The 27,631-nt window shown below is 39.9% G+C and overlaps 1 protein-coding gene across 1 annotated transcript in view; it reads right to left on the reverse strand.

Annotated features, from left to right (window-relative positions):
- The window catches only part of LOC144526432 (netrin-G1-like), a 64,326-nt gene that overhangs the window by 15,683 nt on the left and 21,012 nt on the right, over positions 1–27,631 (reverse strand). The window contains exon 2 of the mRNA XM_078263910.1: positions 19,421–20,064. Coding sequence (XP_078120036.1) covers positions 19,421–20,064 — 644 coding nt within the window. The remainder of the gene's footprint in view (positions 1–19,420; positions 20,065–27,631) is intronic.

The following is a 27,631-nucleotide window of genomic DNA, read 5'->3' on the forward strand; positions in this document are numbered from 1 at the left end:
GCTCTTAGAAAGGATGCAAAGAACAATGTTATGAATGCCTTTTTTGTTCAGGTGTATGTGTGCGCAAGTAATGGGTAGTAGGAATCATTACAAGACACTACTTAAAGGATTAGGTCATTAAAATCACAAAAAGCATATTTTCATATCGCTATAGTTAACTATAAAAATACTTTATATTTTATTTGTTCAGCAATATCTTTGTCCAGAGAAAAATCACAATTATTATCAATGTGTTGTCAACAGTTGTTATTGGGGCAATAGTAACAAGGACATCAACAAATCAATCAATCAATCAATCAATCAATCAATCAATCAATCAATCAATTTGTATTTGTCACATGAAATTTTACGAGGTACAAATCCAGTGAAATGTAATCCCATCAGCACCTTAAACCATGATTCATCATAAAGCAGAATATGGCCATGAGATTGGCACACAGAAAAAGAGTCACCCAGTTAAATGGCACTTCCAGGATCCAGCCAAGTCTCTGCAAAAGGACACCACTGATCCTGACATCCCGCTGGAAACGAATGCAGGCACGGAGGCCACCAAGTCTCATCCACATTGCCTCTGTTAAATTGTATACATTAAATCTCTCAATGCTGTGAACACTACAAATTAAATTCCCTTTACCTTCTGTGAACTGGTGTGGAGGAAGAACTATCAGAGAGAGATATCTCCAAAAATGGGCAAATAAAATCAAAACTATCTGCAATGGTAAATCCCATTCTAGGTAAGTAAGAAAAATATATATTTTTTAATTTTTTGTTTTCTGTATGGACCATAGCTTTTACATTTAATAGGGTAGACTTGAGGCTTCATATAATTATGAATGATGGTACGACCTTCTTAGTTCTAAATTACCTTCTTTAATCCTCACATAAAAAAAAGAAGACACTATAATGTTCTGCATTTGATTTATGCTGCATCTGGTGAATAATGTGATACTAAATTGTGGCCTGCGAATGGGCATGCTAAATGTAACAAAGGACAAATCATTGAAGTGAAGGTGAGGCTAGTTTATGTTGATATTCTGGAGTAGACAGCAGCAGTGCCCTGTGTCTCCTGCCTAACCTTGATTTTTCCTAGCTGCTTGGCACTGTGTTGACAAGCTCACTATGTTTAACACAGCTTTTCTTCCTTATGACAGCTTCTACTGTAGCATCTCTGATTCAAGACTAGAGAGGAGAACATAACTCGTTAAATAGGAACCTCAAAGAAGAAGAGCCTCAATTGACAGATTATGAATACTTCAGCCCTATTTTAACGATCTAAGCGCACTGCGTGAAGTGCCTGGTGCAGGTGTGTTTAGGGTGTGTACGAATCCCCTTTTGCTAGTTTAACAGCGGAAAAAAGGGTCCGTGCGCCAGGCGCATGGTTCAAAAGGGTTGTACTTAATGTCTTAATCATAGGTGTGTTTTGGGCATAACATGCAATAAACCAGTCAGTGTCATCTCTCATTCCCTTTAAAAGCCAGGCATGTTTGTACCTTGGCGTGTTGCTATTATGATGGTGGATTTGCTAAGCAGGAAGGAGAGATTTTCAGGAGAAGAAACTGATCTGCTCGTGCGTGAAGTGAAAGAGCGCGAGCAGATCATATATGGCACGAGCACTATGCCACCAAAACTCCACGAGGTGAAGCAGGCGTTAACATAACAGTGAAATGCTGCGTTATTGACTTTAGACCAGGTTTTTGTTGGTCAATGGCACAATCACTTTCTGCTGCCTCAAGATAGCAATATGCCAAGAATGCACCTGAACACACCTCCCTGTAAAACCAGCATGCCCATGGGCGCAGGCACATTTGCGGTTTAAACAAATTGGGCGCTGGTCGGGAAATGACAACTGCATCGGTCTTAAACTAGCAAAGACACTTATGTCGGGCTTTGCGCTGCGCCGGGTGCTAATTTTTTTGCTAATTTTTTAAGTTAAACCCTACAGGGACTTCCAAGAAAAATCACATTAAGGCCACTGATTTCATAAAGTCTAAGTTTTGCTCATTCCTGTAAAATATTTTTTCTGGTCTTGGCCACATTTACAGTTATCAAACTTTTAATGGAATAAACTGCAATTTTGCCAAAGTATAATAATCTTTGTTATACATGTAAAGGATACAGCCCTGAGGTAATTGTGGAAAACTAAGAATATGATATAACTTGTCGCATTACCTCTCAGACAAATTAACAGCTGATACATTACACTGAACTCAGTGTCAAGCAATACAACTGTTTGAAAAGGGAGAAATCACAGTTATGAAAGCCATACTACGAGTCTAATAGTCTAAAAAGCAGATTAAGTGATTAGTTATGTCCTGTTAACTGGTGCCTTCAAGTAGACATCATTATTTGAAAATCTGCATAAAAAATATAGGGATTAATATGGCTTTGATTGATTTTAGCTGATATCTTCCTTCAGATTTTCTTACATGCCCTACAAGTCCATCCACACAAGTGTTAATAATAACATAATTATTTTCCTAGTTAGACCTCTCAAGGTCACTTACTCTCCTGTAGTAGGCCTACCAGTAAAGGTTTGTATTTGTACAGGCCTTTTTCACAGAAGCCATTTTTGACATGTAACAATAGGAAAAGCACAGGTGTAAATAGCAAACTGTGCTGAATATTATTTTGCTGTATTGGTTTTAGTGTCCTTGTATTGTGGGACACTTGAATAGAACAGAGCCATCATTAATGTCATTAGCAACACCTGGGCTTTTCCTACTTTAACAAGACAAAGTGACTGCTGTAAAAAAGGCCTGTTGGTTTGGTGACCTTTTATAATTCCTAGCATAGCTCTGCCAACTTCAGCCTGAGGTCCAATTAATAGGAACAACTATAAACACCTGTGTGTTGTTATTAATACGTGTGCAGACCATTGACATTAAAGGAGAATATAAGCATTGGTTGATGTTTCGATTAAAACTGGGCTAAGTTTAGATGAGAAGTTGCTTTGACACCTTGTTTTTTTTAACCATCGCTTCAAAAGCATTTCAGTGTAGGTCCTAACTACACATTGATATTATGCTTATGAGATAAAGTCTGCACTCTCTGTTTTTCACACTTCAATTCATGGCTTCCTTGCTGCTATAAATCTGAGAATATCTTTATTTTGTTTGGCATTTTAGGCCTTTATTTGTGACAGGACAGCTTAGACATGAAAGGGGAGAGATAAGGGGAATGACATGCAGCAAAGGGCCGCAGGTCGGAATCAAACCCGCGGCTGCTGCATCAAGGACTGAGCCTCTGTATATGGGCGCACACTCTGACGCTGACTAATAGACAATACTATATGTGCCTGGTATTTCGTCTTGGTCCCTATAGTTCAACTTGGATTCTCTTTCACTTTGTGGAGGTAATGGTGTGGGTGACCTTATTGATTGTTTGCACCTGTGGTAGGGTATACATCCTGAGGCTCACAGGGCCAGGTTACACACTGATAAAGGGCTGATAGTTAAATGTATTTCTGTACATTATTCCCCACTGCTATGAAGATAAGGAAAATAAAGATAATAAGAATTGCATATTATCTAGTATCATCCTACAAAATGTTTTCTTAAAAAAGAGACTTCTCCTAAGCCATTGCTTAAAGCCTGCAAATGTGTACTGTATGCAGACATTAGTTATTGAGAATTTTATAAAATGTCTGGGCAGAATTTTAGACTGGAAAGCCCCTTTTTCCATTCTATTTCCATCCCATTACCGCTACTCTGACTGCTAAGACTGACTGAGCAAGACCAGTCTCCCTCAGCTCTATATCTCACCTGTTCCCTCATACAATTTGCCCATGGTCAGAACCTGTAATGTGCCTCCATGCTGTATAAATACATACTGAGGTTTCCTGAAACTTTACTCGACAAGACACTTTGAGAGCCTCACATATGCTGACCAGTGATAGCTCTGACAGATATGGAGAGATCAAGGCTGTTGAGGTGGAAACTTTGGCCTTGCTGAAAGTTTTAGAGAATACTCTGCCAACACCTAACATGACAAAGAGGCTGTTTGATGTCTTTAAGATAAGAGGAAGGAACACTGTGATACATTTGAGCTACACAAGGACCAATATAGGAGAATTTCTTTTAAAAATCAGGAAATTGGTCCTGTTTCCATATGATGTTTACTACAGTTGTGGGATCTTGTCTGTTACTGTCCTGTAGGAAATGGCAATATTTCCTCTAGCTAAAAAAACAGAAAACAGAAAAAGCCAAAGAACAATGATTATCATGGTCGATTTAAATACTGGTCAGCTGCTATGTGATGATTATCCAGATCTCTCAGATCTCCTGGAAAAGGAGGCCTAAACCCTTGTCATTTCCTTTACTAGAGGTTTTCAAGCTAAGGTGCTAAAGGTTAGTATATGTGTTACTTATATCTCATTGCCATATGCTAATTCTTTAAAAGCCATTTCAGTGCATTCATTTAAGTGGGTTAAGTAAACTAAGTCTAATAATAGTTATTACAGATGATATAAGGTGGCTAAAGAACTCAAGACATTTAAAAGGTAAATAGGTAAAAGATAAATAGTACAACATTGCTTTAGGTATTCTTTACTGTGAACTACGTTAACTGATACGAACTCAGGGCCCTCCCCTGACTAAACTGGGGATAGGTGGGCTACACATGCCACTTTTCTGTCCACTAGAGGGACTTCCAACATCAGCCTGGCCTTGAAGGGGATCTACGTCATGGCGCATTGCATTTCTTGCATGCCGCTCTCTGTTTACATTATATTCCACCATGAGCACACAGCGACAAACACAAATCAACAGCTAACTCTGTAATGAAACATTATCTAACAAGTGTATTGAAGCTGCTCTGTTGTAAAGGCTAACGTTGCTCGGTTAGCACAATGACATCATGTTAGAAAGAACAGACGAAATGATTTGTCATAAAGTAAAGTAACAACAGTGTTAGCCACGATGCTAACTGCATTGATAACTAAGCCAAACGGTGCTGCCACTACTATTTTAGTGATTTATAATCAAGCTGTTTCTTGCAGATTGTCACGTTACTGAGAATCCAGCTGTTAGAAGGTAATATATGACGTCGATGCTAACTCTGACAGCTGTAGGGTAGCTAACATTACCTTTAGCTGTCTCCATGAAGCTGCCAGCTAAGCTCCTATAACTCGTGACGCAGTTAGGAAACCAGAACGAGCTAACTAATGATAACATAAGCACTTTGGCTTGGTGGATGTCGATTATAAAGTCATGTGAAAACTATTTCCCATCCTTCTTCCGATTTCCAGCCACAGCCTGTCACTTCCCCTGTACTAACGTTACTCGGTACGTAACGTTAGCTCACAATGCCTTGTGTTTCTTACTCCCGTAACTTATTGTTCATCAGATGTGCTTGCTTGCTCACTAACTGGTCAGCTACTAATACATATCGAATCAAGAAAAATTTAATTATGTTGGGGAAACTGTAGCTATTTCATTAGAATTACATGAATAAACGTTACTAAAGGTAACTTGAATAAAACTTGAATGGGTAATGTTAAACACGTCCGTGAACAGATGCATTCTAAACGGCGATGGTGTTTAACAATAAAAACAACTCCCAGAATTCCCTGCAACTTCCCAACGTCATCAAAAGTCTCAGTTTCAGTTCCAGTTTATTTATAAAAGGGACAATGTGCAATTAAAACATAAATGTGACCATTTGATGCATTGCACCAGATTTAGCCTTTGGCTAATTTACATCTGCAGTCCCTCGAAAAACACAAATACAAATACAACATTTTAAAAATTGAAACATCGCTTAATGACTAAAAAGAAAACATTCAACAAATAACAATATTTTACATTTCATATCACTCACACACTCTCTCTCACACACACACACACACACACACACACACACACACACACACACACACACACACACACACACACACACACAGTCAGCCCCGCTCGAGAGACAAGTAAGACCAACAGTTGTAAGGAATGATTAACTAACAGTGTGCGTGCATTGCTGAGTCATTTTTAGGTGATTTTTTAGATTAGCTTTGAAGCTACTAAACAAACCACAACTTTTTACATTGTCCGGGATAGTATTCCATTGGTTAAGGGCTTTAAAAAAGAAAGTTGCCTGCCCAAAGGCTGAAGAGCGAAAGGGTACAGTACAGTTATGTATGGAAGCTATTCTAGTAGACCTTACAGAACCAGCCGCACGGTAAGTAACAAATTTGCACAAACAGGTAGGAGCCAAGCCATTTAGGATTTTGTAGACTGTACACAAATTTGAAAACACTCTAAAGTTTTCAAAAGTACGTAAATTAACTTATACCTTAATGGCTTTTTGTCGAAGACTTTCAAAGCCTGTTTGTACAAGGATTCTAAGGGCTTTATTGTTGTTGGACTTGCCTGCCCCCAACAGGTAATACAGTATGAAATGTGAGAGAAAATGAGAGCATGGAGAAATGTCTTTGCAGCCTCTGTAGAAAGAGAAGATCTAATCTGTCTAAAATTTGCCATGTTGTATTTAATAATATTAGTCATTTTCTTAATATGTTTTTTGAAATTGAGATTTGAGTCCAGTACAACACCTAGATATTTAAATTCAGTGACAGTCTCAATTTGTTCACCCTTGATACAGATGTTTACATCTGGGGTGTGAAGCTTGGTTTTGGAAAAGAACATGCCTTTTGTTTTGCTTAAATTTAAAGTGAGGCATGATTGATCTAGCCATTCGACCACTCCATCCAGGGCACTAGCTAATTTCTCAGCTGCCAGCTGAGCTGATTTAGCATGTGTATATAGAACAGTGTTGTGGGCGTATAGTTGTACCTCTACATGACAATTCTGTGGAAGGTCATTGATGTAAAGACTAAAAAGTAGTGGGCCTAATACAGATCCTTGAGGTACACCCATTGTGCACTTCAAATTACTAGAGCACACATCTTTGATTTTCACACACTGTGTTCTGTTGGATAGGTATGACAATATCCAAGGGTCTGTGTTTACCATCCATTGTTTTGATTGATTATACATCCAAACTTAAACTTAAGCATAAGTTTGGATATGGTTTAGAAACAGCATTTAAACCTTATTATAAATATTTACAGATAAATACAATATAACAATTAACTGAATAAATTAAATATGAATGTGGGAGGGAATTTGACTCATGACCTCAGTATTTCTAAAATCTAAAAAGTCCATTTGTTGAAAGGTGCTAAACTGGATATTTTCTTGTGGATTTTTTTTTAAATGTTATCTGGTTTACTAAAATGTATTTACTCTTTTGGAATAAACAAAATTCATGAACATTCAAAGAATTAATACAGCTTGCATAATGTGATTTGAAAATACATATGGAGTTAACACAGTTAAATCTTAAATCTATAAAAATGTCCCTGAAGGTAAAAGGTTCATAACAGTAAATTAAATACAATATCCATCCTAGTTTCATTAACTAGCATAAGGAAAAAGCCTTTACAGTAGAAAACTCCATAACACATAGTTGCAGGGATAAGGAAATAAAAGACTTAAGGCCCTAACATCAACAACAATAATTTGAGCAGGCACAAGGCATATCCAGCTAACATAATGAGTTTGATGCGTTACTTTACAATGACTCCTTTTGCATTTCGGATGGCATTGAACTCTTTCTCGAGGAGAGGAGGAGAGTCACAGAGTTACCTCATTACACCAGGCTATGTCACCGTGAAATTGAAGAGTCCGATTAGGCTTGTTTTCATCGCTCTGTGCTGTGGCCAATTTTGTCATTCTTCGGGGTGTAATGTTATACATCTCAAGCAAATTGTTTGCGTCCTCCATCCAAATATAAAGTAGCTACGCCATGCCTGCCCAAATTGTTGGAGAAATATTAGGAACGGCTCACAAGTTAATTCCCCCTGCTCCAATTTTCTGCCGAGGCGAAATTAAATTTAAATTTACGTGGCTTGGGCCACTGCCACTGAAAGACTGTGATTTGTTTCAATGACGGGGCCTATTATTGAGGTTGTGCATTGATGTAGGCATACAGTATGGTAATGTGTACCCACCCAAGCAATATGAGGTCCGTCTCATTCATGTGTGCTGTAAGCCACTGAGACAAGGAGGAAGCCGTGAAGAAAGTGTGTGTGTGTGTGTGTGTGTGTGTGTGAAGAAGCATGCAAGTGGTGCTTACTGCATGCGTTTACCTATTACTGTGTAAAGGGTGAAAGTACACACACACACAGACACACATACATAAACACACGTATACACCATTTGAACTCACGAAGCCACAGCAACCTTGTCTGTAGCACTGCTTGTAAAGCTTGATCATAAAATAAGTGTAGCAAAAGGATGTTGATGATTTTACTATTCATGGCTTCCTGCCCACCAGAGACAGCTTATGTTGATGCACTTTCTCTCCATATATTATTTACAAAGAAAGCCTGGGCCTTAATGAGCACTAATTAAACGCTGGAGACTGGGAGATGACTGGCAGAAAACATTGCAGCATGTGACAGACATCTGGTGGAAGATAAGTTAGAAGGCGTTGGCAGAGCCAGAGAGAGCCTTACGGTGGTAGCGGAGTAATGCTGGGGGTCGTGTGAACCTGCACTTTTAAACTCTGTCAATCAAGCTGGCTACAGCTGTGATGGTTCACAGGGCACAGGCTTGGAGGATTGGAGGTATGTATGTGTGAGTGTATACTATATGTGAGAGGCTGGATAACAGCCAGTGAGTTTTTGTGTGCATGTGTGAGTGTGTGCAATTTGTGTTGGCTGATACTGTTATATGTTATGTGAAGGGCAACACTGCAATGTAGCCATTTAAAGTTAGATTCCAGTCCAGTACTAAAAACTGTGTTTACTCTGGCTGTCAGCCATATAAATTTATCCCTTCCCAACTAGTCTTATTTAATTTTTTTTAAATAATAGACAATATAAGATATCCTCTTCAGTAAACAATTTGGATAGCCATATTTAGGTCATGAACCACACCCATAAAAGAACCACCACTCACTACGCAAGTTTTGCCTGCTACGCAGACCAGCAACTCAGCCTGCGGGGACGCTTGATGCCGCTAGCCGGGGAAGGGGACATCAAAAGCAGTGTGAGGAAGCGGAAACGTGGAACGAGGGCAGGAGTTTGAGCTAGGTGGAAAGCTAACGCTAGCCGGCCACCTGTTCCATCCATCCTGCTTGCAAATATACGCTCATTAGACAACAAACTGGACTACATCCAACTTCAACGAAACTCCCAACGTGAGTTCAGAGACTGCTGTGTTTTTGTTGTTGTGGAAACATGGCTGAACAACAGTGTACCGGACTCCGCAATCCAGCTACCCAGCCTGCTAGCCTTCCAAGCAGATAGAGATGCTGCTCTGTAGGGTAAGAGATGGGCTGTGCATATATGTTAACACACAGAAATGCGGTGCTTGTGTCCAACTACTGCCCACCGCTGGTGGAGTTTGTGACTGTTAAATACCGACCATTCTACATTTCCACGCAAATTCACGGCTGTGTTTATACTCTGTGTTTACATCCCACCAAACGCTAATGCTACCAATGCGTTAGCTGAACTTTACGGAGCTATCAGTGAGCTCCAAAGCGCACATCAGGATGGACTATTTATTGTTGCTGGTGATTTTAACCATGCAAATCTCAAGAAAGTTCTTATATTCTACCTTCACCTCACGGTGAACCTAACCCAATCAGTGCTCTGTTACAAGTCTACTTATGCCCTGTCTTTTGTTGTCTGTTGCCTGTCCCTTGTCTGTCTTAAATGCTCTACTTTTCACTTTATGGATAGTCTATGTGTGTGCACTAAATGTAGCCTGTCTCTTATTTCGTTTTTATATAATGTTGTTTTTATATAATGTCGTTTATATAATGTCGTTTTTATATAATGTCATTATAAAATGTTGTTTTTATATATTTTAAATGTGTAACACCACTTGAGCCACGGTGAAACGTTGTTTCGTTTCACTATATGCAGTGTATATGGTTGAAATGACAATAAAACCCACTTGACTTGACTTGACTGCACTCTGTAACCGGTAGGCGCGAAGCAAGTGCATTCTGGGAGTTGCTGTCTTTCATCCACATGAGCCAAAAATACATTTTCTGGCTTTTCTCGGTCTAGAAGGCACCAACTTCTAAAATTATTTCACATTTCTACTACATAAGTGACCCAATTTAAATACACATTCATCTTTCCAGCAGTGAAATATCCCTTTAATCATATCGCACTAAATGGTCTAAAAGCTGTTCACAACTTCAGCCAGGGCCACGTTCAGCCCCGACAAAACGTAGCAACACATTTTTTCTGTAGCGGGAGTGCTTTGAACACCATGTTCTGTGCGCAAGCACTTTTTTTACATACATGTCTCTGCTGATTGGGTATCACCTGTGACACAGCAAATTAACGAGAGACACACCTAACAAACGAGAAAAAAAACCATATCTCAAAGCTGTTTCATACCGTTCTGAGGAAACCTGTCGTTCAACCAGGAAACTGTAGCAAAACGGTGCACATCGTTTTGAGATTGAAAGTGATGCTATTGGGTTCTTGCCTGCGTCTTGTGAAACCTGATGGCTGTTTTAAATGCCAAAATTCTTGTGGAAAAACACTAAATCCTTTTAAAGGTAAATTAGAGAGATTTAGAGAGATTTAATCTAAAATGTAGAGGGATGACATTTAAAAACCAATCAAAGCAGCCTTAAAATCTCAGTGCGTATTTGTAGAATGTAAACTCCTTCTGCCTTTAAACCCCCACATTTCCATAAACTGCCTTAATAATCGTTACCGACTTGCTCGTTAGCTATTTAAAAGTCTGTGAAAATCAGAATTCTTACTGCTTACCGTTCTGCACAACCTAACTATGAAGTCAATCTGGTAACTGTCAGGGACAACAATTTAACTTTGCCAATGGCTGATTCACATAAACAGCAGGCTTTGACAGTGTTCACCAGGCATCAAAACAAAAAGCATCCATCTGAGGCAGCAAATATCCCAAAAGGGACACAGAAATTGCTCAAAGATGAGGGTGAATCTGGGTTCAAAAACCTTTTTGAATGTGAAAATACTAAGGGAGGAAAAAGATGAAACATGGCTGGGTTAAAAACCCAGCTACACGCTGTGCAACTGTGGACGCTTTGCCATATTTGCCGTAGTCTATTTTGCAACAGTAAAAAAAAATGAAATCATTTTCACCCATTGAGCTAAAAATCAACAATAAATGTCATCAAGCTACTCAACAACATCCTTTATAGAGCTCAACAGTCCCGCCCCTCCTCTGAGAGAACTTGGGTTCCGGAAGTAAATTTCCCATTCATTTCTCCCATTGACGTCTGGAAAAATCCGTATATAAAGAGTTTTAGACCATGCCTTAGGCTAACCAGACGGTACGTGACTCATAAGCATACAACGTATCATTTCAAGTAAAAAAACAGAAAATCCCAAAAAAGTCAAAGGTACAAGACTGTGTACATATCTTCATTTCAGAGCGAAGGAACTACTCATCCCATAAATCAGCTAACAGTTAATTCGGCTAACTGCTAGCTGAGACAGCATGTAATAACTTTAAAAGACCCTCAAAATAAAACCTGAAAATAACCGTTAAATATATAACGGCTGTTACGTCAGCTGTAGCTGGCTTTATCCAGTGTTAAGTTTGAGTTAATGCTATTTTAGACTGAATCAAGCTGTCAGCTAGCAGTTAGCCGAATTAGCTGTTAGCTAAACTAACGTTAGCTTCCCGGCAGAGGCTAACGGCAGAAGCGTGGAACAGATCGTAATTCATGCACATGGATGTATTAAGAGAACTTCGTGCAGTGTCGTAAATCCTCGTGACGGATCGTGCAGGCAGCACAGATCGGGTACTGACCCCCCCTCCTCACCAACATGAGTTCCACCAATCAGAGGCATCACCGTGGGATTGTGGGATTGTTCAGGATTGTAGGTACTTACCCAAGACATCGCGAATAAAAGATATTTATCTCAAAACAAGGGTAGTGCCCCATGATTTTTGGCGTCTATATGAGCATATACAATCGCTTAGTCATGTCGGCATGCTGGTTTTAAGTCTATCATCGACAGTTACGATTTTATGGCGTATATTCCAATTTGTCAATGGAGAAATTGCATTGTATTTTTACTTCCGGAACCCACTGTGGGCGGGACTGTTGAGCTCTATTTTCTCATGCTGTATCCTGTCCTGCCATTTATAAGTGGCAAGCTCTAGAGAGAGAGAGGGAGAAACACATAAACATAGTAAGGAAGGCTATTTCTTCAGAAGAGAAGGGTATTTAAATGTCAGTAGTTTAAATGAGGGAGGAAAATATCCTGGCACATTATACAGTCCATCATATGGCGTAATATCATATACTTTCGACAGTTAAAAGGCATATTGTAGATATCCTCAGGGGTTAAAGTGCTCATATTATGCTCATTTTCAGGTTCATAATTGTATTTAGAGGTTATATCAGAATATGTTTACATGGTTTAATTTTCAAAAAACACCATATTTTTGTTGTACTACACATTGCTGCAGCTCCTCTTTTCACCCTGTGTGTTAAGCTCTCTGTTTTAGCTACCCAGTGAGGAACTTCTGTTCCATCTTTTTTGGGAGTCACACATGCGCAGTAGCTAGGTAAGGACTACTACCCAGTCAGAAGCAGAGTATAAGGGCGTGCCATGCTAGCAGCTAGGCAACCATTATAACGTGTGTTACAAAGTGACGCACGTTCGTCATGGAAGTAAAGGCTGGACTACAATACAGCTGTTTGGAGCAATTTATGAACAGTGTTTTTTGTTGGAGATGGTAAGTGCCTTTGGGGTGGACTTTGGGCTTTGTCACTTTGTAAACCTATAACATGCACAAAAAAGATATATAACACAATAAATTAAAGGGAAAAAGCCAAAAAGCATAATATGAGCACTTTAAGATCTTCTAAATGTGGTCCAGCACGGTGCAATGCTCGTCCTATGCACTGTGCAGGAGCTACATTTACATTGTAGATAGACTCTTTAAGTGTAAGATACAGTTGACGTGTGTGAGACAGTACATTTTATGAGCTCAGGATTCCCATCAGAAGAGGGGAATGCAGAGTTTGTCTATAGCTCGAGAGGAACATGGGGGGGGCATATAATATTAGTAAAATATTTCATATCTTATCTAAAACTATTCTTTTGTATCTAAATTGCCTTTGATTATCTCTCATGTATACCTCAGAGGAAAGATTCAGGATATTTTGAGAGAAAGAGCACAGTAGCACTTATGGATTAGCTGCCTCTCATTCCCAGGCCCCACTGCAGCCCTGCAGATGTGCAGCTCTGACCGCGTAGCCAGCCGGTAGCGGTCATGTCTTAATTAACCAGCAGACATCTGATCAATAAGTGAGAAACGATGGAGAGGGAAACGTGAAAGGTGGGACAGCCTGCACGGTTCAAGGTTTTTGTTTTCTGTTGATGTGGAATAACATTAGAGATCGATAGCACGGCTTGCCCCGCCACACACGACTCCCTACTCAGGAGAGGTGGAAAAAATAATAATATAATAATAATAATCCCCCTTCTATCTTTTCCTCATGTCTTCTTTTACTCATAACCTTTCATATAAGATACAAGATCATCGTACAGGAAGATTTTTAGACAGTTGTTTCAGTGCAATGTGATTCTAAGCCTTGTAAAGCCAGTTTTATAAACTTGTGTTCTTCAACAATTCTTAGATTATTTAAGGAGACATATACTCTGGTTCTTTTATGTTGTCATGCGTGGCATCCAAAGCTTCCTAGGATTTCTACTTTAATCGGTGTGCCTGCTTTGATTTCTACCTGCCTTGGGCACTTAAATCTGGGGTTTAATTATGTTTTTCTCAATGGCTTCCAAGAGCCTGCAGGTTATGAGCCTCATTCTTAAAGAGACATAAGAGGAGGGAAGAGTAAGTCGTGTCTACCTGCGTGGTGACTCAGCAGGGATACGACTAAATGAGAAAAGTTTATCTACAGGACAATAAATATTTGAATTTAATAGAGCCTTACTCTTATTATACTTTATATATTTTAAATTGTCACTTGGTGCCCTTTTGTGTTTTTCCTTAGATATTTCTACCATAAATTGAAGCAGAAAAGGCACAAATTAGTGCGCACAAATTCTGTGTTCAAGTAGTTTTCCTGGGGGAGGTAAGAACTTTGCTTGAAGAAATGTTCTCTTTTTAGAGCATGCCATATGAACTTTTCTCTGAATCACTTATTTCTCAGACCCTTGTCCCTGGTCTCGTCTCTCCCCTGTGTGCATCTCCCTCAATGACTTGAGTCGCAATGCTTATCAGAATGCACAGATTTGATTGGCTGAGTAGCATCATGTGAGATGATTTACAATTAATCTGCACGCAATTAATCTGTGAGTTTCCTGGGCTGCTAAACCTGTGCCATAAAGGCTAGAAAAGCTACGCCTGTTCAAACAGAAATGCTCCATCAAAATGTGATAGTTCTCAATATTTATCGGTTATAGGTCCAGGTCAGGATAGGACGGTGTCTGGGTACAAAGGGGATGGAGAGGGGGGATGGAAGGTTAACAAGGGGATGGATTCCGGTAATTTTGCTACCTAGAGTGATGGCATCCCCCCCCTCAAATTGCCTAAGTTTTTATTGTTCAGAGTCGGCTTTCTACTCATCGGAACACGAGACGGATGTAACGTTATCAATCACCAAAGACATTGCTTCATTCACTGTGAAAGAGAGCGGGGTTCACAGCGACCAGAAAGTTTGCAGTGGAAATGGATTCGATGTGTGTTACTGAAAAGGAGAAGAAAAGATATGGCCGCTCACAAGCTCCAGTCCCCTGTGTGAAATTCCACCACCATAACCTCTGGAGGTATTTAAAGTGACAAAAGTTAAAATATAAAACATTCATAAGTTACAAAATGATCCTCAAAAAAGTGTTTTGCTTATAGCTAGAGGTAAATGAGATTGATGATGATTCCCCAAATTAAATGACTTATTAATTTGTGAGAAAAATGCATACATATTTGCAAAGCTTCTCATGAACCTTACACAAACTTGGCAAATTCATATTACTTTTGTCATTTCTGAAATATATAATATATACATATTCATAAAATGAAATATAAGTGTAAAATGAGGCAAAACCATTCACAGATTATTGTGGAAATATAATTTGATGTTTCTAAAGCATGCCGGTCTCCATCCATTCAGAGCTGTGACATTCATGAACACATCCGCAGGTTACCTGACCAAATATTCAGCATATGAGTGCAAGTTAATCAGTGTTTGTGGAGTATTCTGGGAATTCTCGGACAGAATGGTCATTCTGTGATAAGGCTTTCATATTTGGTTGCAGCCAGAAGGCTGCTGAGGCTGGTGGGAGCTCTAATCAGTCTCTCCCCACCCGTCTCTATCACCCTCTTTCGAGTGAGTTACTGATCCACCTCTGGACAAAAATCGCATGTTTATTTTCTTTTCTTTCTCACTGCAAACTTTTGGGGGGAAATTGAATTTGATGCCCAGGGGCAGGATGGGAAATTGAGCAAAATAGCTTATTTTCCTCCCATCCAACCCGTTGCCACTTTTTTCTAATGAATGGTAAAATAAGATATCTGTGGGAGATGCTAGTCTGTGCTGGGTAGCAAACCTTGCAATATAGAACTAATCAATTCATGTTTACAGTATGAGTGTGAATATTGGAAGAGTGTGTCTGACTGCAGAACATGTATCTCTCTGATAGGGCTAAATAGCAAATATCACTTGCCACCATTATGAATGGCATGTGTTCATGGCATGTGATCAAATACATCAAACATCATGAAGTGCTGTGTCATGTTCTTTGCAGTTATGACAGCTCATGTTCAGTGACTAGCAATAAGCAGTCAAATATTATTAAAACATACTAGAGATGTCTGAAAATGTGTGTTATTTAAAGCATAAATTGTAGCATAAATAGCTTGCTCAAAAAAGGAAACCTCATAGATTAAACCATCATTCCACTTATTATTAAACAGGGCAAGGCTATATTTGGAACCACGGCCTGGCAATTCTGAATGTCTCCACGTTTCACTAATGTGTCTCTGATGATTACCATTTAATCAGCTGCAAATGCTCTTAATTACAAGATTAGTCTCCTACCAATTAGCCAACATGCTAATGGTTCTAATCTGCCATAGTAGTCGACTGAATTCTAATTAGGGACTAACTGTTTCAATTCACCGAGGGCCCATCTGATGGGTCATTACCAACCAAGTTATCCTCATATAAACCAACTGCAGCAAGCAACACAGGTCCCATTTGAAGAGCAGCTGTAGAGGCTTTATGACTACCACGTGGGCCATTTCCATGCATCATGAAACGACAATGTTTCCATTCCCTGAAAATCACAGAGGCATTTTGATGACTCACTGATGAATATATTATACGCTGCAACATTGCAAGCTGTGTTAATGACATAAGCAAAGGAATCTTCTTAATCTTACTGAAAATGTAGGTTTTAAAATTGGAAAATTAAGAAAACTTTTACCTTAAGTGGAGATGGAGGAGTATCCAAATTCAAAGAGATTACATACTTTAACTAAAGCTGCATCTTCATCTTCATCTTTTATATTAACAATGAATCAAATTAGTATGTGTAATGTGAAAGAGCAGTAACAAACCAACAGAAATCACCTCTATCAGCTCTACAGACCTTTTTTTAATGCAGTTTTGAATTGTTTTTGGTTTTCTGGCCTGCAAATGCATTATTCCATCATCCTCATTTACCAGCTATGAAATCTGATACACTGTACAATACCCACTCAGCATGAAATGGCAGACAGACAAAAGATAAACTAGTTGAACGTAGTATAATTAGCAGCTAAAAAGTTTTCCCCTCAGTTGACCAGACCAGAGCTAAAAGGAGAGTGAAAATTTGACTAACATTAATAAGAAACATGACTCCAAATGGATGCTAATTTTGCTACGTGTCTGGTGGAATACAACAGTTTGCTATAAATTTAGACTTATACGTAAGCTTATATGTCCATGTCGTGTTTGTACTGCTGCCCCCAAGTGGCCAAAAATCACTTAGTGCAGTTATTTCTTTTTTTTGAAGATTATTTTTTAGGCATTTTAGGCCTTTATTTTTTATAGGACAGCTGAAGACATGAAAGGGGAGAGACAGGGGGAATGACATGCAGCAAGTGTTGAGGAGTAAACCTCTATATATGGGCGCGCGCTCTACCAGGTAAGCTGCCCAGGCGCCCACGCTTAGTGCAGCTTTAATGAAACTGAAGCCATATATCATGTGCTGTCAATTAATCATACTGTTATTCATGTGTTTATTATTACGTGAACATAACTTTACACTGAACATTACATTGCAAAAAATAACCAGGCTATGGAAATAAAATTAGCCACACAAAAGGTTCCCTTCCTAAAACACAGCTCACGTTTCTTATAATCATTCATCCAGAAGAACTAAAAAATTAAGGACATTTCTCTAAAAAGAGCCCTTAAATCATCATAATGAGCAATAAAACTTCAAAACTACTTTATCAGTCTCACTTAAATCAAGTCTTTTGTCTTCATGGAGACCGTTAAACCTGCCTGTTTCTATAGCTAATGGTAATATACCTGGACAACCTACAAGACTTGACTTGTGGCTAAATTTTGCTTCACATAAGATTCCACACTAGTTGTTTTACATCCGATAAAAAATAAAACAAATACAAATACTTTAAATTTCTTTATGTTCATGTATTGTATTCTTATAGCTTTTCTCTGCTGTCTTGTGTCCTCCATGTCCCCTGTATTGTGTGAAGGTAAATAAACTAAACTGAACTAGTTCCATTGGACTAAAAAAAACAGTATTAAACATTGTATCACATATGATTCTGTTAACAACCTTAGCAGCTGACTTCTGCTGGCGATTTAGGAGACCAGTGTATATTGCAGAAATGTGTGTTTGAACTGTGGATTGTGATATCTGTGGGTGTAATACATTTGAAATAGTTAATTAATTACAATAACAAACTTTGTGTAATTATACAAAGTTTAGTAGTGATGTAAACATATTCATCAAAAGTCGAAGTAATCGAAAGAAAACATCTATGTTGTTATTTAAACTGAAAATGTAACCAAAGTTACCTGACCCAATAATCATATTATGGGATTATGAGATGTCTCTGGAATCTTAATGTGTGTCTGCAATAAAAAATGCAAAGAGACATGTATTAAAACTCTTCTCTTCACCACACCTCACAGGAGGCAATCTCAGCCTTCTGTCCTTGTCGACTTAGGGTTATAATAAGTAATTTAGGGGAGTAGAGTTCAGTATCTGCTGAGGCTGCTCCTTTTTTAGGGTTATTTTAAAAACAGAATTTTGAGCTGTTTTGAAATTACTCTGGGCCTTAAACACAATTAGGAATTCTCCTTATCGAAATGCATTTATAGAATTCCATTCATGTTTAGACTGTGGCAGTTCAATTTTCTAGTCAGTTGATGGTGTTTTCTAAAATCATAATTAGCAACATTTTTGATGTTCCTTTGTGGAAATGGGAAAACACATCAGATTTTGTTGTGCCAAAACTGGACCATTAGAACAACACCAAGAGAAGGCAACTTTTACTCAAAAGAGAGAAAGGATAGGTTGGTTTATACCAGAGGTGGTGCCATGTACCACGGAGAAGCCCCTGTCTTCAGGTTTTCATTCCAGCCGATCACCTCAGCAGGTGATTTCAATAATGAGCTCTTGCCCGCTACTTGGAGTAGTGTTAATTAGTGTGTGGTGTCTTTGTTTGGAATGAAAACCTGCAAACTGTTGGCACTCAACAGCACAAGGTTGGCCATCCCCAGTTAATACTGATATTCCGTGATAATTATAATGCCATAAATTCTATCAATCCATCCATAACGTCCGTCAATATTGATAGACTTTATCTTATGCTGAGGACTACAGGAATCTCAGGAGTATTGATATAGTTCCTCATCATATAATTCATGCTATTTGAAAAAGTAGTTTTCCCTAACAAAGGACAATTTTAGTTTACAGAAAATTTCAGGCTCTTTTGGTGCAAGTTTCTTGTGAAAAAAAGACCTCCACTTAGGTTTTGTCAACAACTGTGCAAATGAGTGCAGCATGCACTAGCAAAGGTAAAGAAGCTTGCAAACAGGTAAACATGGATGTAACCCATGCACAATTTCCAAGATTGAAATATCAGCTCTGTAAATGTTTCATGAGGAAGGATTTGAACTCATGTTTGTTTAGACCTTAAGGATACACAGTTGTTTTTGGTGAAAAACACTGCATGCAAACATAATTTTAGTTTGTTTACCAGCAAACTCAAATCCTTTTTAGATATGTTACAAATGTATAAAACGTAACTGCAAACTGAAGCTGCTGTAAAAGACAGCTTAAGCTTTTGAAGCGACCAAACTTCAAGACTTCAAGATTTTATTCAATGCAAAAACCAGTAAGAAATATAAATGGGTTTACCTGCCCTGCACCTTGATGTCAGAGATGGCGTAGAAGTATCTGGACAGGTTATTCTCATCCACCATGGTGGCTCCAGTGGCTGGCTTCAGCAGCTTAATCCTCAGATCAGTGATGGTGAAGAAGTCCCTTAGGTTCTTGGTGGTATCCAGCTGGCCGTAAAGTGAGGCCATGTTGTGTAGCCGAGGCCCGGCAAAGAGGGCAAAGCGGTCCTTTATCTCAAAACGTACTGTCTTGTCATTCTTCCACACGTAGCCTCGGGAGTAGTCCTCAGTGCAGATGATATCCAGCAGGGTGCGCTGGGTGAGGTCATTGACTGTTTTGGGTTCCATGGTGAAGGCGTCCAGGCAGTCGGTGGCATAGAACTGGTAGGGGGTCCAGGTCCGGCCGTAGTCGAGTGACTTTTCCAGGACCATCTGCTCCGGTCGGCCTGATTCAAAGGTCAGTATGATGTCGTCAGTCAGCTCGATGGTTTTGTTCCACGACAGCGTGATGTTAACCTGGAGGGGCTTTGGGTATTTCTTCCATGAGGTGGACTGCCAAAATGTTGTAGGATTGCGACCCTCAAAGTCAAACATCAACTCTGGAGGATGAGCCAGCTCCTCAGTGGTAGCATCACATTCATTATTGCACATATAAGGATTCTCCTATAAAGAAACAAATAGATACACACATATAAGTACAGATTGCAACCAGGGTATAAAATGTGTATGGTGCAACTCTTAGGTATTGTATAGTTACATTTGAAATTTGAAGACTAATTTGAATGAGTTGTTACAAGAGTAATGCCCAAGATAAAAAATGTATCTGGGCTTAAATTCAGGGACACTAGCCTATACAATACAGAGAGAAATATGAAATCCAGTGAGTACATTTTTTTCATCTTCATGCTATTTGTTGAACTCTGGGGGTGTGATTCAGTGCTGCTTTTTTTTTATGAAAAGGTATCAATAACCAAAGACAAATTACATTTCTATTTTTTTAATATCACAAAAATTGCAAAAACTTTCTTTTACTCTCCTTTTGGTTTTATGAATGGAGGAAACTGTCAATTGTGGATTTAGTATTTATTTCTTTAACATTCAGATATGCAGATTGTATGTGTATACTGTTATATATTAGCAAACTCATGGCTGTCTTTTCAAAAGAAATGCAAAAACAAATATGTTACACCTACAGTCATTATACCTGAAAGCCAGGTCATAAAACGTATGTTTCCCTATTAGCTGACAATAGGTTTAGGGCATGATTTAATAGATTTGTGTGTTAGACTGCTTGAGATTATTGTTGACTCCTTTGGATTGTAACAGAGAGCAGCCCTCGCTGCTAGCTGTGGAGTAATTAAGTCTAAAAATCCATGCCCTGCTGAAAATATCTGGAATTTTAATCAGTACACCATTGTGCAAAAAACTAGGAACAAACTAGTAGTTTAAGGAAGGGAAATTAAGCAATTAAAATGTCAATAAGGTATTTAGTTTTGCATAAAATATTTTGAGTAAAAGTGAAATGCTAGGAACACTTGTTGGTTATAAAGCAGCTTGCTGTAGTAGTCCCACCCTCACAATTACAAACCCTAAAGCATCTCCCAGGTCGGGTGTTGGTCCACTTTCCCTCGAAACAACGTGATATCATGACTTTGCGTAAACATACACTTCCTAAAGCCAACTGGCGTGTTATCTGTACGCATTTTGAGCTATCTGCGTGTATATCTACGCTGTATACAGCAGACGGCAGCGTAAACATACACGCCACTTTCTAAAGCCACGTGGCGTGTTATCGTGAGGCTACGTGTTATCACGAGGCTACCGAAGGCAAACAAAGGAAACATCACATGCAGGACTCAATCCCTGCTCTCCTGGGTGCAAGTCCTGTGTTTTACCCATCCACCACCCCAACTAACCTCCCTATGTGGATTTTCGCCCTTTCATACTACTCGCTACGGCGTCAATTCACATGCAAACGCAAGGTAATGTAAGTCAATGGAGGCCAAACAGCGTTGATAAACATGCTGAAAAGCGAGTGTGCGTCTTCATAACACGCCAATAACGGCATACCAATTGGCGTGTCATACATACGCCACTTCATGAGATCACTCTGCTCGAAAAGTTATTTGCTTTTCCACTGCCTCGTTGGCTCAACATCCAATCATGATTCACCCACCGTACTCAATAACACTACTATCACATTCAGGCAAACGTGTATTTTATAATCTGCGCAAGCAATGTTGGCCCTAGAGCTGCAGGAGACAATGACCCTCTCATTATCATGACACTCGTTCAGTGCCATTCCTGCCTACACTGTCACCCAAATTGCCAGTGTAATTGATATTCCTGTGTGGTGTTTCAGCAGAGATGGGAATGGAATCCCAATGAGTGTTTCTTATGAAACACGCAAAGGGACATGCATTTTTCATGGGCCTGTGTCTGCTCTGTACCATAGACATGCACTGAGTCTGGATGTTTGTGTGAGCATGTTAGTTGGGGAGAAAGAGGAGCTCTTGATATGTTTGTGTTTGTTTGTGAGAGGGATAGAGTGCTCTGAATGAGTTTGCTTCTGTGTGCACACGCAGTATGTATCCTTGTGTGTGTGTGTGTGTGTGTGTGTGTGTGTGTGTGCGTGTACGTGTGAGTGAATGGCAAAGAGGGAAAGAGAGCGAGAGAGAGCTGAAACAGAGCCAGAAAGCACAAGACACACTTCAATTGACATTCCTCTCACCTCTGCTCCAGGAACAATGAGGTTAAGTGCAGATGAGATTCAGATCAACTGTAAAGCGGTTCGATAATCAGCAATCATCTGACACTCGCACACGCAAAATTATCTAAAGGTGAGAACAGTGCTATCTGCAACATTACTCGCTCATCTCTCCGGTATTGCAGTGCATTCAAAGGAGACTGCAACTTTGTTGAGTGAGGATCACTGGCAGGAATACTGATAAGCAGACGCCATTATATATATTTTATTTGAAAAGACCAATGGCTGCTTTTAGTCTTTGAATAAGGACCCTCAATTTATCTCGCCCAAAGAAAAAATGTATTTAATATTTTATCTTCTTCACAGTAAGACCTATGTATGACTACCCTGTTTTAGATACTGATCTTGTCAGTCCATTTTATTTCCTGTGACATGCTATCATGTCCTCAGCCACAGTACAGTAGAAGCGATAACAATGGGATGAGGTAGAACAAGACTAAGGAATTGTGGGTCACTAGGCCTGATCAGCTGACTCAAGCATTGCATGATTCAATTAGGAGGGTAATAAGGGTTATGCTGCTAAGACAGAGAGCATAAGAGAGAGTGGGAGGGAGAGAGAATGTATAACATAGTACACTTTTTTTTTTTAAATCTTAGTTGCTGAAAGTATTCTCTCACGCCCTCGCACACCCACACATGCAAAGCCAACATGTAGCTTGAAAGGCCATACTGAAAGCAGAAACAGAGAAAGAGAGACAGTGATCTGAAAGAGAGAGAGTTCAGGGGTAATAGGGAGGACGTTGATTGCTTGAGTTTGACCACAGGGAAAATAAATTGTACTAGTCAACTGTTTGCCAATAATGTGTGCTGAGGCTCGTTATATTCCCTACTTGTGCTTGAACAGCCTTGGAGGTCTGGTCAGAGCTCAGACCTTGATTGTCCATGGAGAGTGAGGGAGGAAGAGTAACACAGACGTGTAAGAGAGTGATTTCTTTGTTGAAGAGCATGAATTTTCACTTTCACAGGTTCGGGGGAGTAGCGGGGGGGCTGCCTGCATCTTCTGAAATGGGAGCCTTATTCACAGACGATATAAAGAACTCAGACTGCAGCATCGGTGGCTTATGAGAAAAACTATTTCCTGACTAAATAGTAACAAGCAGAGTAGATAGAAAAAACTGCTTTAAAAGCAGAGAAATTAGCTTCATCATGCCAGCAGAAGTGAGACTAGTAGAAAGCAAATATAAATTCAATCCATCATTCTCTCAATGCCTGCCTCGACTTCAGGCCTTCAGGGAAGTGATCATTCTAACCGTTCACATATGGGAGCTGGCTGTGGACAAACCTTTCATAAAAGCCCTTTCCATCATTAATAACACTCAGTAATGTGAAGGCACTTTTCCAATTTAACAAAAAGTGCATGTAAAGTATTTACTTTCTCCTATTAAGGCCCACCATACTAGAATGCCTTTATACAGCCCAGTGAAGGTGGAATGATAGAAGCTTAGACAAAGGTCAGGCCCTTTCATTGGATTTCCTGTCTTGGTTATTTAACAACAAAAACAGTGCCTTATGAACATCAATACCTTCTGTGGTCATTTAAGACCTAGGGCTTCAGTACTCCGCCGCAGGGCAGCTATTGAAAAACAATAAACCCTCTCAGCTTGATCCTTTACCTGTGATCATGGCTGTGGGAGAGGGATATAGTCTGCAGAGAGTTAGAAAGAAACCGGAGTTTTGTACCAAAATGAGATATCGACCAACTGAAAAATGTTGTACAAAAGAATAACTGCCATAAAAGTATAATTTAGCATGGATTACTATTGAAGTTAAAGGTTATCGTAATGCCACTTTTAATCAAAATGTAATATTTTGATGATGTAATTAGATTATTGAAAAATACATTAATGCGTTTGAAATATTATAAATGTGTTTTGATGTCTGGATGAAAGCCCCTTGCAGATATACATACACTTACTCGTACATTCTATCATAATTGTTAATGCTAGTTAATAGTAGAATATCATATCACATGCCGTATGGCATAATTATATGATCCTTATGCAATGCTGCTTTATTCAGTTATTATGTTAGTTATCTCATACAGCATATTTAAAATGTTACATATTAATACATATTTGTTCTAGGTTTGTAAGTTTAAAGGATCCTTATGAGGTCATGTCATAGCAGTCAGATAGTCTTCCTTAGTCCACACCTATTGACATTACATACAGCACTGCAAGGGCTTCTAATGGCCTGTCTCTTCTTTGTATTGCTGACATCTCTATTGCCACCATGGCTGCTGTGTAACTGAGCCCAGCTGGTTTCTATCAGTGCTATATGATCTGTCCGGGGGCAGTGGCTTAGTGCAGCAGGCCTGAGCAGCAAGTCTGTGGCTGGTCGCAGCTAATGATGTCCCGATCTCTGCAGCCTGTAAGGTCAATTCAATATCAGGGTGTCACACAGCAAGAGAGCAAGAGAACAAGGAAGAGAGAGAGAGAGAGAGAGAGAGAGAGAGAGAGAGAGAGAGAGAGACAGGGACTTGAGCTAATAATGTGCATTCAAATGGCATCGTCAATGGAATATAATAATAACAATAAATAATTTAAAGTTTCTATTATAGGAATCAATGAACAGTGACAGATCAAACAACACAGCACAACACAGCGCAAACCGATTATATCTTAAACTCTTTGAAATATTGACACAAAAATGTACTAAAAGTACAGCCTAGAAATCTAGACGCACCCTAGCGGCAGCAAATGTAATTTGCAGCCAGGGGGTCTAGCAACTCTTCGTTGGCTTACGAGCTGGAAAAGCCAAACTCCAGTCGGGCCAAGCACATTGTGTATAGAGTCGGTGGGCGGGCTTAACATAATGATGGCAGAGTTAGGACGGTTCCGCGTGAATTCCATTCTACTTGAAAACAAAGAAGATGGCTGCTGCTGCTGGCGAACAGCGGTCTTTTGAATCGGCTTTGGCTGCGACTCTGGAGCAAGCAAACTGGAGTTGCTGCAGCTACCTCTTGAGGGTCCACTGAGCTAAAACGGCAGTTTTCGGGGCAAGTTTTAGAGTGCCTTTGTGCCTCTTAACAGACACAAAATGCAATTAATATATCTGTGCAACATGAACAGGGCCCTAACGTGACAACAAGATGCGTTTTCAACTCAGACATTGTTTGAATTCACCTACCCAGCCTTGGGTAGCTTGGCCTGTTAGCTGCTAGCTGCTAGCTGCTAGCTGTTAGCTGGTAACTGGTAACTACCGTCCGTGATAAGTGTGTTCAGCCAGGCTTTCATCAAATCATCACACAGCAGTTCTGTGTGTATTTGTAGCTCATCCATTTTGTGATCGATTTGGTTGATGAGTCGGAGGCTTGTCAGTGTCGATCTGGGTGGTAGTTCCCTTAGCCGGGCAAGCAGCCTTCATCCCCGCCTTCTGCAGCAGACAAAAATCCCCTGAGCACCCAGTGGTCTGGTGGATGTCCTCCAGAGAACAGATCATGCCTTCACGACGAAAAATTGTAGTTCATTTCCCCCTCAAAAATAGGTAATTGAGCACTGTAGTGGTTATGACTATATCAGTGACTATGTAACTACATGGAAACGGGATAAATTATGTCTGTGGCTTGCACAGTAATAGCGTTACTGGCTACAGGCTAGCTGTAGCTCACGCTTGGCAGCTGCTTCATCTACCTGTTGCTCTGTCTGTCTGGTTCTTTCCAACTCTTGTGAGGCTAGTTCTTTGTCTGTATAATCAGGTTCGGACGACCATCAAACTCAAAAGGCTCTTCCGTGTGTTGTATGTCTGCTATATTCTCCATAGTTACGTTACTCCAAGCTTCTTCCCTTGTGAACAACTCCGCTCTTCACTCTTCACACACTACGCTCCGATCTGCACACTACTCTTTACCTTTTCCTGCTACAACTCTATTCCCAGGAGACAGTGCGAGGCTACAGCTAGGCTTCAGTAACGCTATTACTGTGCAAGCCACAGACATTGTTTATCCCGTTTCCATGTAGTTACATAGTCACTGATATGGTCATAACCACTACAGGGCTCAATTAGCCCTACCTTTTTTTGAGGGGGAAATAAACAAAAAAATGTCGCCGTGAAGGCATGATCTGTTCTCTGGAGGACATCCACCAGACCCCCGGGGCTCGGGGGATTTTTGTCCGCTGCGGAAGGCGGGGACAAAGGCCGCTTGCCCGGCTAAGGGAACTACCAACCAGATCGACACTGCCAAGCCTCCTACTCACCAACACCAGATCGATCACACACAAAATGGATGAGCTACAAATACACACGGAACTGCTGCGTAATGATTTTCACAAAAGCCTGGCTGAACACATTTATCACGGACGACAGATAGCAGCTAACAGCTAGCAGCTAGCAGCTAACAGGCCAAGCTACCCACTGGCAGGATCAAGATAGGGTAGGTGAATTTAAACAATGTCTGAGTTGAAAACGCATCTTGTTGTCATGTAAGGGCCCTGTTCATGTGGCACAGACATATTAATTGCATTTTGTGTCTGTTAAGAGGCACAAAGGTACTCTAAAACTTGCCCCGACAACTGCTGTTTTAGCTCAGTGGACGCTTGTACACGTAGCTGCAGCAACTCCAGTTTGCTAGGACCGATCCAGGTCGGGTTTTTTTCTATCGAAAGTACTCGCATAGCTATAGCGATCAAGATTAACGTAAAAATTGGCTGGAATTCTCCTTTAAGCTTGTCTTTGAGAAAAGAACAAAGAACGGCACTGAAGTCATTCAGGAGTTTTGCCGACCGGATACCTTCTTCGTTGCTCTGGTTGGTTGTAGCGCTATCCTATTGCGTGCAGAGGGAATTTGAAAGACAACCGTTTATCCGCCCCTCGGATTGAGCCCTGCCAATGGTGAGTTCCCAGACCCAACATCTTGATGTGGGTCTGGCTTGTCAGGCTAGTTTTCTCTCCTAAATGGACTATACTGACAAGACCCACTCAGAAAACATCTAAGACAAATGCAATGCAATTGCAGTGCAAATACACACATTATACAAAACTCCATGCAAACACTTAACACACTAACACAGACACACAATGATGTGATGTGAGGAAGATGTTCAAATGAGGGACATATAGCCTGTGAGACTGACAAAGCGTAACCTCTTGTTGATGTGATAAATGATCAATTCTCTGGCCAATGACAGCTCCAGTTGAAGGATGGGTGCAGGCAATCCAACCAATCAGTTTAGTTGACAGATTTCTGGACTTGAAGCTCAGATCACAGATTGAATTCAATTCTAGCCATCTCCTTTAAGCCGAGCTTGTTATTTCACCATTGTGACATTTTAAAATTTGATATGGGCTCACTGCTTTGTTTCTCTATAAATCACCCTGTGACACTTTTTGCTTAGTAAATGCTTTTTAAATTAATTTGGCTTGACTTTTTTGACTGATGCAACCCTTTTCAGGAAAAAAAATAGAATAGAAATATTGTGTTATCAGTAACTCAGTAACCAAACAGTCCTGGGGGAAATTTATTTT

The sequence above is a fragment of the Sander vitreus genome, chromosome 12, assembly GCF_031162955.1.
Source record: "Sander vitreus isolate 19-12246 chromosome 12, sanVit1, whole genome shotgun sequence".
Taxonomy (NCBI): domain Eukaryota; kingdom Metazoa; phylum Chordata; class Actinopteri; order Perciformes; family Percidae; genus Sander; species Sander vitreus.